At 37.8% G+C, this 17,239-nt stretch overlaps 1 protein-coding gene across 1 annotated transcript in view; it reads left to right on the top strand.

Moving 5' to 3' along the window:
- The first annotated feature begins 1,016 nt into the window (after positions 1–1,016).
- Positions 1,017–17,239, top strand: part of LOC126480996 (cancer-related nucleoside-triphosphatase homolog) — a 73,443-nt gene continuing 57,220 nt past the window's right edge. Inside the window, exon 1 of the mRNA XM_050104442.1 lies at positions 1,017–1,291. Within this exon, the coding sequence (XP_049960399.1) occupies positions 1,237–1,291 (55 nt within the window). The 5' untranslated portion in view covers positions 1,017–1,236. The remainder of the gene's footprint in view (positions 1,292–17,239) is intronic.

Here is a 17,239-nt window from a genome sequence, read left to right as displayed (position 1 = left end):
TGACTACCAACCAGCTGTCCACGAGGATGAAGGCCTTTCTCCAACCTGTTGTCAAGAACAAAGTTGAACACCCAATGGCACAACTTACAGCTGAGCACAACATGCTCAGTTTCAGTGGCTGCTTCACAACCCAACCCATCTAGATCCTTTCCTCTACCGTCAACTTTTCTAAACTGTGCAGTTTCCCCTTCCTACGTTTTGTCACCCCCTCTCAGTTCATGTCCCCGTGTAGAACTCAGCAGGTGCCACTTCCCACCAGCCGCTACAATTGTGCCAGCCCATAAACCACAATCATCCATTCTTAGATGGAAAACCGGCCGCCTCCCTCCGAGCCACTATCTACACACCCACAGTCCCTCTCCCTGCATCCCTCCTTCCTTTCCCTCCACACATCACTAGCCCCACTGCAACCCTTCCACCTGCCTCAAAGTAGCACTGGCACTGATAGTCTAGCTGGCACCGTGTAGGAGGATTGGCGTGCGTGCGTACGTGTGTGTGTGTGTGTGTGTGTGTGTGTGTGTGTGTGTGTGTGTGCTTTACTCTAGCTCATCAAAGGATAACTCAGAAAGATAGCAAGTTTTCTTCCTTTTGTGTGTTGCTACCGACAACACGGCATTTCTTCTTTTCGGTGAGTGGTGGCCCTTAATCCTAAAGTATTTACATTCTACAAGAACTTTCCTACAACATTCATATAGATTCATTCATAGCAATAACATAGTTTAATGTTTATGAATGAAAATAGCGTATTTATTTGGTAATGAAGCCCATAAGAATCACCTGTCTCACTTATTTTTAGCCTTTGTCAAGCCAATAAATAGCTCAATATATAAATTGGTGGATGTTTCCAACTACTAGTTTGTTGGCACAAGTTTTTGTGGCGACCATTTGGTGCCAGTTCCAAATAAATATGGAAGTTGTATAAGACGTCGTCTGCTGAAGCAGACGATCAATACTACCGCTGCTTTACATGATAGCTCTAACTTAGCCACCCATCTCAGAGTTTTGTAGAACATAAACTTCGTAATTCATCCCATACGGAGAAATGTTTCACTCAAATTTATAGATTAGTTGATTTCATAGACAATAAAGAAGTGGATTCTGAGGCTAACTGAAGCTGCCATGTTCAGTTTGTCCACAGACAACTAGTTGTTCTGAAAGTGCTGCGAATACTGGTAGTATTTGTTGTGAAACTGGCCTTTACGAATTATAGAAGTCGTGTTGTACGTAAATCAAAAGATGACATCGTTTGTCGGCGACGAAATAAAACACGTGTTACTAACCGGACGTCCAGGTACCGGTACCTATTTTGAAATAAAAGTTAGCGTATGTTGCAGAACGGTAACTTTAAATATTTTGTGCGATCACTTGAATTAATGGTCCATGATTCGATGTTAATTAAATTTTGTATGCATGCAGGAACAAAGAATTTCATTCTAGGTGGAGAGATCGCTGTACGTAATTGTAACAGGTAGCTTAAAATTATTATTTATGTTGGCCAAAGTTACTTACTGATATGACCCACAGTACTCTTGAGATATTGGTAAAGACCGTATTGACGAGTTACTTATCCATTTATGCCAAACATCTTATCAAAATACAAATCGCCCTGTATTTTAATAAAATAAAAAAAAGAGAGATCCCTCGTTGTACGTACTATTGCGCGTAAAATAATGGCCACTTCAGGACTGTATGATTGAAACATGTCATTTATGTGCAGGTATATTTTATTTTACAGTGCCCCAGAGCATCCTATTAAGTAACTGTACCATACTAATAAAACGAAAAATTGTGCTGTAAAACGTGTGCCCAAACCACAGCATAGCACAAGTGAGCGGGAAAAATCGTCAGTCAACTACACAACAGAAACACGTGTGGCACACAAAAACAAACCTGTTATAGCGGAGATCCATCCAAACACTACAATGATGACATGGCGTACTAATTTAGACTTGTGGCTAATTTCGGCCATAGGGCACACAATGTAAAAGAAAAGAAAAAACCACTGGGGGTGCCAAAACTGTGGTGAAACATGTTTAGGTGTTAAAGCAAACAATAATTATTTAGCCTTCGCTCCCTGATATACATAGGCCCTAGCAAGCTGATAATTTGTCTGGAAAAAACCTGCAATGTTCAGGGAAATTGCATTTCCTTCAAAAAGTTGATTCTTGAATTTTTGAAGCAATGTCTGTAGATGCTCTGGAAATTGTTAAAAAAACAATTGGTTGTGGAGTCATGCAGTGTGGTGCGTTGAATTGTTCTTCAGTCATAGCCACTTCCTGCACATTTACTGAACGTGAGGCTTGATTTTTATTTGTGTTTCTCGAACTGCCAGATGCTTGAGTGCAGGTGCAGCACGCAGATTAGAAATTGTCACTTTTTGATCAGCATTTGGTTTTAATGTGATAGTGTGTCCACTCACCCTCCCCTCTCAATTTTATTTGTGGTGACACACTAAGCTGTGCGATAGCCTGAGATCTAGGTAGGCTTTAATGTGGTGGTTTGATTGATTTGAGTTAGTAATTCTAACACATTTGAATGCAAAATAAAGATTTGCATGTAGCATAGCCCGAGGGCTGTGTTTACTTGATATTCAACACACTTTTAATTGCAAATTAATGAAACTGCAAGGTAAATTCAGAAACAGCTTTAAGAGATAAAGGGAAAACCTCTCATAGGTGTTATAAAGCATATGACATACATTTGCTAAATATAAACTATGAAAAATATAGGGGGAGGGGACAATAAGTTGGTAATGGTAACTTTTTTTCTGAATTGAGTATTCAGCCATTGAACTACAACCTCATCACACTCATCCCCCTAGTAGTTCCTGAACAAACGACATTTTTCTGAAAGAGAGGAAGAGGGAAGAAAAGGGACAGGTGGGAAATTATGGCTTTCAGCCACACAGGGAACTGTAGCATTGCAATGGAAAAATTTGAGGTGCCAGGCCAGGATTTGAACCCAGATGTTCTGCTTCTCTAGAATGGTTTCCGTAACCTTCTTGGCCACCTGGACTTGAGCCTCAACTTATGCACGCTGCATGCCAGCATCCCTCATCCTGCACCACCTGCTCACAGGTTCTCGAGTCCCATGATGATTCGAATGATATTTGTGCATCCAAAGCAAAACATATGTCATAAATCTATTGTGGAGATGTCCAACAGAACAGAAAACCGTCAGTACATTAATATAATTGAGTGTGATGGCTCTATTAAATACATTTCAATGCAGATGCACAAATATTTGCTGATAATATTTGTTCCTTATCAGGCTCATATATTAAGAGACTCAGCAAGCTTAATATAAAGTTATTTGTTTACTATTCTGTAAAATGCTACACCAGGCGTAGATTGTTTACTGATCTATAAAATATTTCACCAGCATAATGCAGCCACACTGTGTTTGCTATTCTTAGGCTGAGCATGAGTTGGCTGCTGTTCATAAGCAGCTGGAAATTGCCATGGTTACTGTTGAGTGATTGTAAGTTTTGCGAATGGGTGTGTTGGGAGGATACCAAGAGTTGTGTGCCAGAGGTATCAAATATACCTCAAGTACTATCCTCTCCTGTGGAAGCTGCCATCCACTTGACTGTTAGTGGCGTGTCAGTGTTGAGTCTAGGCATCTTGTACAGGGTGATAAGGACCAAGGACTCAGTGTGCTATACCAGTCCCTTTAACAAACAAGTTCAAAGTGCTGTCTTTCACTCAAACTGAAACCAAGCCACTGGGACTCATTTCATATTTTTGAGGAAACTTGCTTTGTCCCATGTCAAGAGGAGATAAATACGTAAGGGTAGTGATCTATTAATCATTGACAGTTCAGACGTATGGTGAATAACGGTACCCCTTAGGAAAACGGCAGCAAAGAATGGGTAGAAACATCAGGTACACTTCATTTATATGCCTGGAGGCTCCACTTAACATGTTGAAAAGGCTGCTCTGGCAGCCACTGAGGGAGCATAGTGCAACCAGTACAGTTGTGGTGCACAATGGAACAAATGATGCTTGTTGTCTTGGTCCCAAGATGATACTTGGATCATTCTAGTGACTGGCAGAGAGAATTGAGAATACCAGCCTTGCTAACAGAGTTTTAGCAAAGCTCACGATTTGTGACATTGCCCCAGGACACATTCTGGTCCCCGGGTTCTTAATCAGGCAGAAGGCTTGGACCAGAGACTCGTAGAGTTCTGTGACAAGCTAGGCTATGACTTCCGAGAATTGCGCCATAGGGTTGACAACTCTAAATTTCCACTAAATAAATCAGGTGTGCAGTACACATCAGAGGCAGCTACCTAAGTAGCTGACTGCGAGTCAGCTACTTAGCTACTTGCCTTTTAGGCCATGATGCACAAATTTTAATGCTAAAAAGCTTTTGTGCTCAAACAAATGTCACATATAATTACAAACTATATAGGAAAGTTCATCCAACAGCAACAGAGAGTTTTTCAAACCTCATCAAGGAAGAAGAGTGGCAGGATGTTTATAGTAGATGACAAATATAACGCTGTCATTAACACATTCCTCATGCTCTTTGAGAGTTGCTTTCCATTAGAATATTCGAAATGGGATACTACCAGCAAAAGTCAGCCCAGGTGGCTGACTAGTGGAATAAGGATCTCATGTAGAACAAAACGGGGATTATATCGAAATGTTAGAAGTAGTCACAATCAAGCTACAGTTACCCCTTTACAAACAGTACTGTAAGGTGCTCAAAAATGTTATTAGGAGGGCAAAGAGTATGTGGTATGCAAATAGAGTAGCTAATTCACAGGATAAAATTAAAACCATATGGTCAGTTGTGAATGAAGAGTCTGGTCAGCAGCACAAGGTCAATGATATAAAGTCAGTTCGTGGTAAAAATATTTCTGTTGCTGATCAATCAGATATATGTACAGTATTTAACAATTATTTTCTGAGCATTGCTGGTGAATTAAATAAAAATTTAGTTTCTACAGGGAATCAAATAACACTCTTGCAAATGCCTTTCCAAGATTGATGTCTGAAATACTCCTCTGTGATACAGACAAGGGGGAGATTGAGTCAACAATTAAATCCCTACAGACTGAGGACTCTCATGGATAGGATGGAGTGCCTAGCAGAATATTAAAGTACTGTGCTGCACATGTTTGCCCTGTCTTTAGCCACATTTGTAATTTTTCCTTCAGAAATGGTTAGATTCCTGAATGATAAAAGTATTCAGCAGTAAAGCTGCTTTATAAAAAGGGAGAAAGGGACCATATAGACAATTTTAGACCTTTTGCAGTGAACACATGGTGTGTCGTGGGGCGATCACTCTGTTTTTAAAATAATTGAAAAGCCACAATCGCTTCAATTGTTTATTAGATGACCGGTTTTAGCACTCTGAAGGTGCCATCATCAGATCTGTGAAAGTATAACATAACAGGTTTGAGGGAGGAGTTACATGAGTTAACTATATACATTACAATTATTACAGAACCACATGACTGAAATGTGGATTAACCTTTATAAATCCATACGGACATTATGGCATATGAGGCATTCATAAAATCATTGTCACAATCAACAAAAAATAATAAAAAACTGCTCTCATGGTCGTTCTTTCCATAAGATATAAAACTGAAGTCACCAGATGAAACTACCACTGCTTGCCTAACACCCGTCAGCATCATCACTGCCCTATTCTGCGTAGGCTTACCTGCTGTGATTCTAGCGGTTCACAACCAGCCACCAGATAGCGCTGTCCAAGCAGCACATACACAGTCCCATGGTATAACCACTCATTACTACTAAAACACAAGTTTAATATAACTGCTTGTTACATACCCATGCAAAGCCCACATTGCGCATGCATTTCCTGTACATACTACAATCACTATAAAGTACATCAGTTACAAAGTAAAAGCATCTGAGGCACAGACATTATCCATTAGCACCTTACAAAACTACATATTATAATTTACCTTTATTCATATAAGGACGTCAGGAATATGCACATAGAAAGCTGTTCGTAACATGACTTAGGTACAATGTGACGAGCGATAAAAACCTGTATGCTGGGCGTTACATGTCTAGGCACTATGGTCTTAGGTATTGTAAATTGTATTACAATGCCTCATGTGCCATGATGTCCATATGGTTTTATAAATGTTAATCCACGTTTCAGGTATGTGGTTCTGTAATAATTTTAATGTATATAGTTAACTCGTGCAAGCCCTCCCTCAAACCTGTTATGTTATACCTTCACAGATCTGATGATGCCACCTTAAGTGTGCTAAAACCGGTCATCTAATAAACAATTGAAGCGATTGTGGCTTTTCAATTATTTTAAATTTTAGACCTATTTCTATGCCAACAGTGTTTGCTAAAGTTATTGAAAAGGCTGTGCATGTTAGGATAGTTGATCATTTTATATCACGTGATTTGCTATCAAATGTACAGTTCGGCTTCAGAAGTCATTTAACAACTGAAAATGCTATATTCTCTCTTTTCTCTGTGCTGGATATATAACGCCCGTAAAGGATGTTGTGTGCAACATTGGCTCAGTTTCAAATAGTGCAGTTGAAGACATAAGTTCATGGCTTGTAGAAAGTAAACTAATGCTAAATGACAGTAAGACTCAATTTTTACTGTTTCTAACACACAATTCAACAAAACCTGACTTTTTAATTCCACAGAATGGGCATATGAGTAGTGAAACTGAACAGTTCAAAGTTCTAGGTGTGCAGATAGATAGTAAGCTGTTGTGGAAAGCCCACATTCAGGATCTTGTTCAAAGACTTAATGCTGTCATTTTTACTGTTCGACCGGTATCTGAAGTGAATGATCGTTCGACATGAAAATTAGTCTACTTTGCTTATTTTCATTTGCTTATGTCGTATGGTATTATATAAGCAGTGTAAGTTCATGAACCTCTTGTCGGCCCCTGTTCATGAGCCTGGGTACTTTGACATTGGCCTCTCAAAAAAAAAAAAAAAAATCATAGATCCATCAAACAAAAAACGTGCCCAGTAACTGGAAGAAAGCACATTTCACACCTGTAGCAGAAGTGATCCACAAAACTACCATCCAACATCCTTGACATCCATTTGTTAAGCAATTCAGCACTCCTTCTATTCTGTTGAGGAGTTCCTTGAAAAATTAAGCTGATTCTTGTTGTACTTGTTGATTGCATTTACTTAAATTTATGGCTTGACTTTTTTCAGGTTCATAAACATTTCATTTTTATCTGTTATTACTTTTATGTTGTAATTTCATGTACTGACACATTCCATAACCTTGGAGATTTGCTCTTCAATTTGGTCCTACAGAACTTGACGTGTAAATAAATAAAAATAAATAGAGGAAGTAAGGCTTGAGTTTTAAAGAATAGTTGCCCATGCTCTTGATAGATATGTACCCAGCAGGAATGTTCATAATGGAAGAGATCCTCCATGATATACAGGCACTGTAAACAAATTTCTAAAGAAACAGACTACTTCACAATTGGTATAATCAAAGCACAGGGCTATAGACAGAAAGGGGCTTAATGAAACACTTTTGGCAGTCAAGAGAACAATGTGTGAAGCCTTCAATGACTACCATAGCAGAATACAGTCAAATTATTTTACAAAACCCAAAGAAATTCTGATCATATGTGAAGATTGTTAGTGGCATCAAAGTTAGTGACCAGTCACTCACGGATGAGACTGGAACTGAAGTTGATAGTTGCAAAGCAAAAGCAGAAATGTGTAACTATGTTTTCAAATCTTTCTTTACAAAAGGAAACCCAAGAGTATTGCCCCAAATTAATTCTTGTACCATGGAAAAGGTGAGTGAAATTGGCACTGTCATGGGCATTGAGAAGCAGCTGAAATCATCAAAACTGAATGAAGTCCCAGAGCCCAATGGAATCCCCATCACATTTTATACCCAGTTTGCAGCTGAGCTAGCCCCTCTGTTAACTATGATCTATCATAGATCCATCAAACAAAAAACTTGCCCAGTAACTGGAAGAAAGCACATGTCACACCTGTAGGAGAAGTGATCCACAAAACTACCATCCAACATCCTTGACATCCATTTGTTAAGCAATTCAGGGTTGGGGTGCTAGATTTGTTACTGTTAGGTTCAAATAACACATAAGTGTTATAGATATGCTTCAGAAACTCAATTAGGAACCTCTGGAGAGAAGACAACATTTTTTACAGGAATGTTGTTGAAAAAATTTAGAGAACCAGCACTTGAAGCTGACTCCAGAACAATTCTACTGCCTCCAACCTTCATTGCGCATAAGGACCACAAAGATAAGATAGAAGAAATGAGGGCTCATATGGAGGCATACAGACAGTTCTTTTCCCTCATTCTATCTGTGACTGGAACAGGAAAGGAAATGACTAGTAGTGGTAAGGGGTACCATCTGCCATGTGCTATACAGTGGATTACAGAGTATCTATGTAGATGTAGATCTAGGTCTAGATCTTAGAATGTATTCTGAGCTCATATATAATGTGGTATCTTGACCAGAATGACCTTCTCCATGCCAGCCAGCATGGATTTCGAGAGCATAGATTATGTGAAACCCACCTCACTCTTATCTCACATGACATTCCGAAAGCAGTGGCTCAAGTCAGATAGATGCAGCATTTCTCAGTTTCCAAAAAGCATTTGACTCAGTACCACACCTATGCTTATTATCAAAAGTACAGTTGTTTAGAGTGTCAGACAAAATATGTGACTGCATTGAGGATTTCTTGGTAGGGAGGATGTAGCATGTTATCTTGGATGGAGAGTCATTGATAGATGTAGAAATAACTTTGTGTGTGCCCCAGGGAAGTGTGTTGGGTCGCTTGAATAGTAACCTCAGACTTTTCATGTATGATGCAATTATCTGCAATGAAGTCCAGACTTAGTGAGGCTGTACAAATATTCAGTCAGACTTTAAGATTTCGAAGTGGTGCAGTGATTGGCAGCTTGCTTTAAATGTTCAAAAATGTAAAATTATGCACTTTGCGAAGTGAAAAAAAAAGGTATCCTATGAATATAATACATAAATTCGTACAAATACTTGAGGTGTAACACTTAGTAGGGACATGAAGTGGAACGATTCCATAGGCTCAGTCATGAGTTAAGAATATTACTACAGTGTGTGGGACCACTACCAAACGGGATTACCAGAGGATATTGAACATATACAGTGAAGGGCAGCACAAATGGTCACAGATTTGTTTGACCTGTGGGAGAGTGTCACCGAGATGTTGAAATAACTGAGCTTACAGACTCTAGAAGACAGAAGTAAACTATCCTGAGAAAGCTTGCTTACAAAGTTTCAAGAACCAGCTTTAAATGATGATTGTATGACAACCTCCTGCATATTGCTCCAATAAGGGTCTTGAAGATAAGATTAGATTAATTACAGCACACACAGAAGCATTTACACTTTCATATGTGACTGGAATGGGAGAAAGCTCCAATTACTGGTACAGTGGGACATACTCTCTGCCACGCACTTCACAGTGGTTCACAGACTATAGATGTATATATCTTTTGAAACTGTCTGGGAATCAAGAATTTGCGAGTAGTGTTGCAATGGACGAGGAACACTACAATGCAGCATGCGGTAAGTGAAGAATTTGAGTTGGACCGAAGGCATGTCCGAGTGGCCGATATGGTTAAAGCAACCATTCTAGGGAAGTGAACCATCTGGTTCAACTTCCGGTCCAGTGTGAATTTTCAGCTTTCACCACTGCAATACAGCTGTGCCCTGTGCGGCTGGAAGTCATGATTTCTCACCTACACCTTCCTCTTCTTCCCCCTTTTTTAAGTGTCGTCTGATATGTTCAACAGAACAGACAACATTCAATTATATAAATACAAGCTACTTTGTTCCCTTTGTCACATTGTCCTGCTACATGTGAACAGTGGTGATGGTGCAGCAGAGGCCTATTTCAAAACATGGTGCATCATTGTTGTCTATTAATATTACATATAGCAATAGTGGACCTAAGCATGTAACTGTGAGCATTCATCCATTTGCCACTTAAATATGCGTAAGGATGCTGTGCACTGATTTATTTGCTGTAGTGTTACTGTGCTTGATACTACTAACCATTTTAAAAAAAGAAGAAGAAGATGAAGTCACTGTGATGTTTCTTATTGTGTGATTTTCATATTCATCCAAGTAGTTCCACTGCTCTCAACTCGGATTCAGTCATTCTCTTGTGAACAGACTTTTGTAGGGTAAAATTTTTGATACATACCCGTCTTCATGTTACTATTCAATGAATGACCAAAACTATATTTCATACTTTATGTTATGTTGCTAATGAATCACAGACAGTGTGAGCTCCAACACGTACTAAGTTTGTCCACAAATAAGTAAGCAAGCATAAAGCACAGAACAATTCTTTTGGGAAGTCCATATTACATTTAATGTAGTAGATTGAAGAGGAAGTATCTTATTTGAAGTAAGCTAAAGCTTCCTTGATTATGTTAATTAAATATATTTTATTCCTATGTCTAGCTTAATATAAGCGTAACATAATGATTCTAGAGAATAACTATTGTTTGCTGTGCAAGGAAATTTAAACACTCAATAGTTGGAGGGCTCTGTGACCAAGACCACAGTCTACAATAATCAGCTTCGGAGTTTATCAAAAGTGAATATTAATTACCAACAGATGAGAAAGTAGTACTAACTCAATCCCTGCCTCCAGATGTTGCTGAGAAGTTTAGGAGAGAAGCATGTTGTGTGTTGACTGGGGCATGTTAGGCCAAAAGAAAAATTACATCAGTTCAGAGTTCTGCTTTGCATTCACTTAGGATGGATCATGATTTTGCTGTCTTCTCTGGGGACAAATGCATTACTGCGTTTGTGCTGGACAAGCAGGATGATATTTAAAATATTCAGTGTTCACGTCTGACTCAGTGTGTCATATATCGGTGCTAACCCAACAAAAAGGGTTGAGAGGAAGACTAAAAAGCTACTGAAGAAATGTTCCTTGTTGTGAGATATTATAAACCGTCATAACTCCTATTGTGCTGTCCCTCTTAGATTATATAGTCTTCTGAAGATCCAAAAGGTAGGGATTCCATTGAGGCCTATTGTCAGTAACACTGGTGCTCTGCCTGATATACTATGTAGCAAAACACCTTGCTATTCTGTTGGGCCCTCTAGTAGATTGGTGTGTATATCACATTAGAAACTCAGCAGACTTCTCATGTCAATTAGAGAGATTGCATTTGAATGATTCTGATATTTTCATTTTTTTTATGTTGTCTATCTCTTCACTCATGTTCCTCTGTTTAATGCATTACAGTTGATTAAAGTTGCGATTAACTTCAATTAACTAACCTATTTCAAGATGTGTTGGCTTCAATTTATTTTCTATTTGATGACCAGTTCTGTGAATAGACAGATGAAGTTGTTATGGTGACCCTCCTGTCACCTATTGTTGCTAATCTGCTCTTGGAAGATTTCAAGGAATGTTTCCTGGAGTCTGCAGCATTGAATGCTGCATGATTTTTTTTTTAATATGTAGGTGATACTTTTGTTGTTCGTCCCTATGGCAATGAAAATGTGAACACTTTTTAGAACATCTGAATTCAGTCCTCCCTAGTATTTGCTTTGCTGTAGAGGTGGAGAAGGGTAGCTGCCTTTCCTTCCTCAATGTATTTGTCAGGAAGAAGACTGATGTCATCTCAGGCCCTGGATAAGATTACATAAATACTTGTTCCATAGATCATGAGTATGATATTTCATAATGGTGTAAGATGTGTCAGTTCAACAAATTTTTCTTTACATGCCATGACTCAACTGTGCTTTTTTTATACTAGTAATTTAAATCCAAAAATTCATTTGCTGAGTAGAAGGAGTTGTCATTCAGAAAGTCTTTTAATTTGTTTTTAAATGCTGGTTGGCTAGCTGTCAGACATTTGTTGCTATTTGGTAAGTGACCAAAGTCTTTTGTGGCAGCATAATTCACCCCTATCTGTGCCAAAGTAGATTTAACCTAAAATAGTGAAGATCAGCCTTTCTCCTAGTGTTGTAACTATCTACATTGCTATTGCTTTTGAACTGTTCCTTATATACACATGTGCAGGATGATCTTGGGTGAGCTTCAGTTATTATTCTGATTACACACTTTTCTGCAATGAATAGTTTTTCTCTTAATGATGGCGTAAGAAAGCAGTGAATGAAAACAGGCGTAGTAAGCTAATTACTTATATGCTTATCATCCAGATTTGCAGTAACACTAATAGCATAAGTAGCCGAACTCAAACATTCCAGTAGATCATCATCTTTTAGACATCTGTTATTCCTTCATGAGGTTTGTTGTAAATAATCTACTACAGTTCAAAAGGAATACAAAAAGGGGTGCACAATGCTGCAACAAAAATGTTGGATCACTTACCCAGTGATGTAAAATGTCTGACTGGCAGCAAAGGAACATTTGATAACAAACTGAGAAAGTTTCTCCTTGACAACGCCTTCTGTTTTGTAGAAGAGTTTCTGTAGAAATGTTCAGAGTATAACCATATGTACAAAATAAGTTGCTACATGAATGTAAAATGACTTGTTCCACATCATTACAATATATCATGCAAAATGATCCATGGAATATGTAACTAACTATCTGTGTTTTTTCCTATTCAATGTTTCATCAATGCACACACACAAAAATTTGGAATATTCTGCCTTAGCAACAGACTTCTACTCAAACTCTATATTTATTAATGTTGCTGTGCCATTTACTCTACAGAACTGTGTATTCTGTGTTTTTATTAAATTTTATTTAGAAGTAGTCCACGATTTACATAATCAAACGCCTTTGAAATATCACAAAAAATCCCAATTGGTGCTTTCAGTTATTCAGAACATTTAATATTTGATCAGTGAAAGCGTTATAGCATTTTCTGTTGAAAAGCCATTCTGAAAACCAAACTAACATTTTCTTAGTAATTTATTTTTACAAATAGGTGAAGCTTCTGTTAACAACATTACCTTTCTAAGAATTATGGATAAAGCTATCAGAAGTGAGATTGGGCAATAGTTGTTGCATCAGACCTACTCCCTTTATATGCAATGGTATAACAGCAGCATATTCAGGGGAGACTTGTCAGATGAGTTGTGAAAAGTTTGGTTATTGGTGACTGCATGGATGTATTTTAAAACCTGGGAGCTTAAACATGGAAAATAGGGTAATACGCAAGACAGACATTCGGAAATCATGTATGAGTTAACAAGAGCAGGAAACTAAGTGCTTTTATTAACTCATACACAGTGTTTTGTCAGTGGTCTCTGTCTGGGGTATTACTCTATTTTCCATATATAGGCTCTCAGATTTTCAAATCTCATCCAGTGCTGTCACCAACAATGTCTTTCCTTCTCATCCCTTCTGGTAAGTCTCCCCTGACCTGGATTTGTTGTCAATGTCTCTCCATTTCCTAAACCTCACCAGTTCTTCTCTTTTATACCTCTTCTTTCCCCTCCAACCCATCTCCCAGAAAAAGGTGCAAATAGCTCCAAAAGCTTGCACATTTCAATACCTTTATATGTGTTTTCCCCTGCTGTCACTTGGCAAGTAGATTTTTTGATCTGTCCAGTTACATTATATTTTCAAAAAATGATTATTTTGTTGATGTATAAGCTAGATATTTCAGAGACAAAGGCATATAACAGGAATTATTTGTGGTGTGAACTCAAGAATGTTCTGCAGAGGCCTTTCCAAGGAACTGGTGATACCAACTACTGCTTGTTCTTTAACAAAATGTGTCATGATTAATATAATCATTGATTTCAAACCTACAGCTCAACTCATGGAATCAGCACTAGAAATAACAACTGGAATAATTTTCATAACTACCTAAACTCATTCACTTTACCACTAAAATGTGTCCATTATTCAGGAACACACATTTTCAGTAACTTACCAGCTGCCAAAAGGAAGGTTAACTACAAATAAGATCGAGTTTGAGAGAGCCTAAAGGATTTATTGCATTACAAATAACATGAATTTATGTATAATCTGACTGGTGTACAGAACAGTTGCAGGAATGTGCAGTGGTGTAATGTATACAAAATTTTAGTGAGGCTTGTCTAGTCAATTCATATTATCCTATAGGGGCTCAGGAATATCCTATGTGTTTATTTATATATTCATTCATTCATTCATCCATCCTGGAATCATATTAAAACTATTTAGGATTTGTCAATGTAATACAATGAAAGTGAATAGCTCAAAAATATACATACAGAATAAAATAAGTATGCTTTTATGAGGAGAGGACAGGTGGTCGGTCATGGCCTCATAGAAGAAATTATCCCACCATTTGACTGAAATGACTTACAAAAACCATGGAAAACCTAAATCAGGATGGTCTGACAGAGTACAGATGCCATCCTCCTAGGTATTAGGCCAGTTTCTTAACAACTATACTGTCTCATTTAGTTGGTCCCCTTTGTACACTCTTCTTTCATTTACACTCAATTAGCTCCAGGTACTGCTCTTCATTGCTGCACAAAGGACAGCCGCTGGTGACTCCTTGAACATGAACATGCTGCTATACCCCCTGCACTAATTCCAGTTTGTTTTGAAAACTAATGACATGCCTGTAAACATGCAACTGTGCCCCATGAATGTCTTCATGTCCACCTAAAAAACTGAGTCAACATCCCCTCATGATGAGTGAGATGTTGAACTCAGGAGAATGACAAGACATTACTGTCATGCAAAATAGATCTTGGAATATGATTTTCTTGTATAAGCATTACATTATGATTATGTGTAGTAATATGACTGTGCATTGTTATCCCTGTTCATTATTAACTGCAATTATTGATTCCTCTTAGCAATCTTTAATTGCATAATATGTGTTACTTATGAAGAATGTTGAAACTGCCTTTTTCAACAAATGTGTTTTAGTAATCTTTACCACTCCTTGGGCAATTTATTATACAATTTTACTCCCTGATAGGAAATGCTGTTTTGAGTGTTTTGTTTGTTAATCATTGGCAAATGTTAGTACAAATTGGCTCTTGCCCCATTATTATGTATTAGTAAAATATGTAATAATATTTTCCATAATTTGCACAACAGAGTGATAGATGTACTCAATTTGTGGAATAAGGATTCCCAGTTTTGTAAACATAAGATTTTTTGCACATACAATGAGTGCAACTGCTACTTCTAGTTGTTATTTTTATGGCTGTTTTCTGCATTTTAAAAACTGTGTCCATGTGTTGTGCCTTTGATCCCCTGAACATAATTCTATATCTAAGAACTGAGTGTGTGTAGGAATAGTATGTCACCCCAAGACATTGACTGTTACAAAATTATGATAGAACCCCAAGAGCGAAACTCACTGCTGAGGTTCTTTTTACCAACAGCTTTGTATGTTCACTCCATGTTAATTAACAATCAATATTAATCTTGAAAAACTTTGTGTCTATAAATTTATCATCTGTCCGTAATGTAACAAAATTGTTTATTCTTAATGCTGAAATGCCTATTGTTTTTTTCATTGTGTTCAGTTTTAAACATACTTGTGGGTTTCATTTGGCTTCTCTAATAGGAGTTCTGATGTTATATCAGCAACTATGACGGTGCTATCATCAGCAATCACAACTTTTTCTCTGTTTCTTATATGGTACTAAAAGTAATTAATATATATTAAGAACCAAACTGGACTGTGTTTTTCTTGTTGGAGAGTTGTTTTACCACTTGTACCCTGTTTTCCACGTAAGACTGAAACCATATATTTGTTATTCCTCCTACACCTGCTGATGTAGGTGTCTAGCATGTTTACTAGTATTTTATGGTCAGCAGTGTCAAAAGCCATGGACAAGTCTAAGAACATGTCTATAACATAGTCATCCTTGTCAAGAGCTTCAAGTACCATTCTTGTGTACTCTGTAATGGCTAATGATAGACTCATCCCACTTCAGACACCAAATTGTGCTTTGTTAAAAAGGCTGTATTTATTCATGCAACTCATTATTCTGTCTTTCATTATTGATTTAGTTATTTCTGAGAATGCGGACAGTGGTGAAGCTGGGCTGTAGTGTTCTATACTCTCCACATTACCTTTGTTTAGTAAGAGCACAGCTTGTGTGTGCTTTAGGTATTCTGGAAAAATGAGTTATGGCTCTTATGCTGTCTATGCATGCCTTCAGAACAGACTGGAGCCCCACTGTGCCTGCTGACATCTTATTCTTTAATTTCTGTATAGTCTTCCTGACTTGAAGCTCTGTTACGGGCAAACATCATTATGCTTGCTTTGTAAGTAGTCGTAGGTGTTACATGTGTTTTAGGAACATTTTGTGACAACTTCTCCACAGTATCAGAGAAATAATCATTTATAAAATTTGCTGATTCTTGTGGATTTTCTTTAATTTTACCCCAGTCTCTGATTTTTATGTTATAATGCATCCCTGTTTCAAGTTTTATGACATCCCAAACTACTTTGCCATTATTTTCTACATTATTTATTATTTTGTAATTGGATAATTTTTTTGCAACAAAGAGTGCACATTGTACATTTTTTATAACTATGACAGTAATCTAGGAACTGTGGATTAGTATAGTGCTTTTGTCTGTGAGGACCTGCTGCTGCTGTAACATTTACTTTGGAAAAGTCATCTCAAAAATTAATTCAAACATTGCACAGAAGTTGGAGAATGTAGCAGATACATTGTTTCCATATCCACTTCTTCCCACGTTTGCCAGTGCCTAGATAAAGTACGCATTTACCCTTACGTCCATCATCTCATAGGCCTGCAGTTTTGTGGGTTTTAGCAAGCCTGTCTTTAGCTTTATTATCTGACAGTAATTATCAGAAAGCGCAAGATCTCTCATAAATATTTTACAATTTTCCCTGTCTATATTTGTAAGTGCGTGGTCTAAGACTGATGCTGAACCTTCTGATGCCCTAATGGCTGTGTTGTTCCGTGCCAAAAGTGCTCCAAATGTTTAGGAAGTTACTGCTAATTTCACCCTCAGTACCGGTGTTAATATTCACATCTCTACATATTATTGTTAGTTTTGGGGGCTAACACTCTTTCCAGGACTCCAGTTAAAGTTAATGTGTTGAAGAAAGTGTCCCAGTGGTACATACGCGTACACACACACACACACACACACACACACACACACACACACACACATATGCACAATGGACGGTGGGGTGGGGGGAATGATTAACTTTTTATTTATATCTAGCTTTGCTGGTCTACACTGTGATAGATCTTCCCAAGGTTTCAAATATGTGCCATCTCTAAAAAT

The sequence above is a fragment of the Schistocerca serialis genome, chromosome 5 (assembly GCF_023864345.2).
Source record: "Schistocerca serialis cubense isolate TAMUIC-IGC-003099 chromosome 5, iqSchSeri2.2, whole genome shotgun sequence".
NCBI classification, from domain to species: Eukaryota; Metazoa; Arthropoda; class Insecta; order Orthoptera; family Acrididae; genus Schistocerca; species Schistocerca serialis.
The sequence above is the reverse complement of the archived record's forward strand: the minus strand, read 5'-3'. Positions and strand labels throughout refer to the sequence as shown.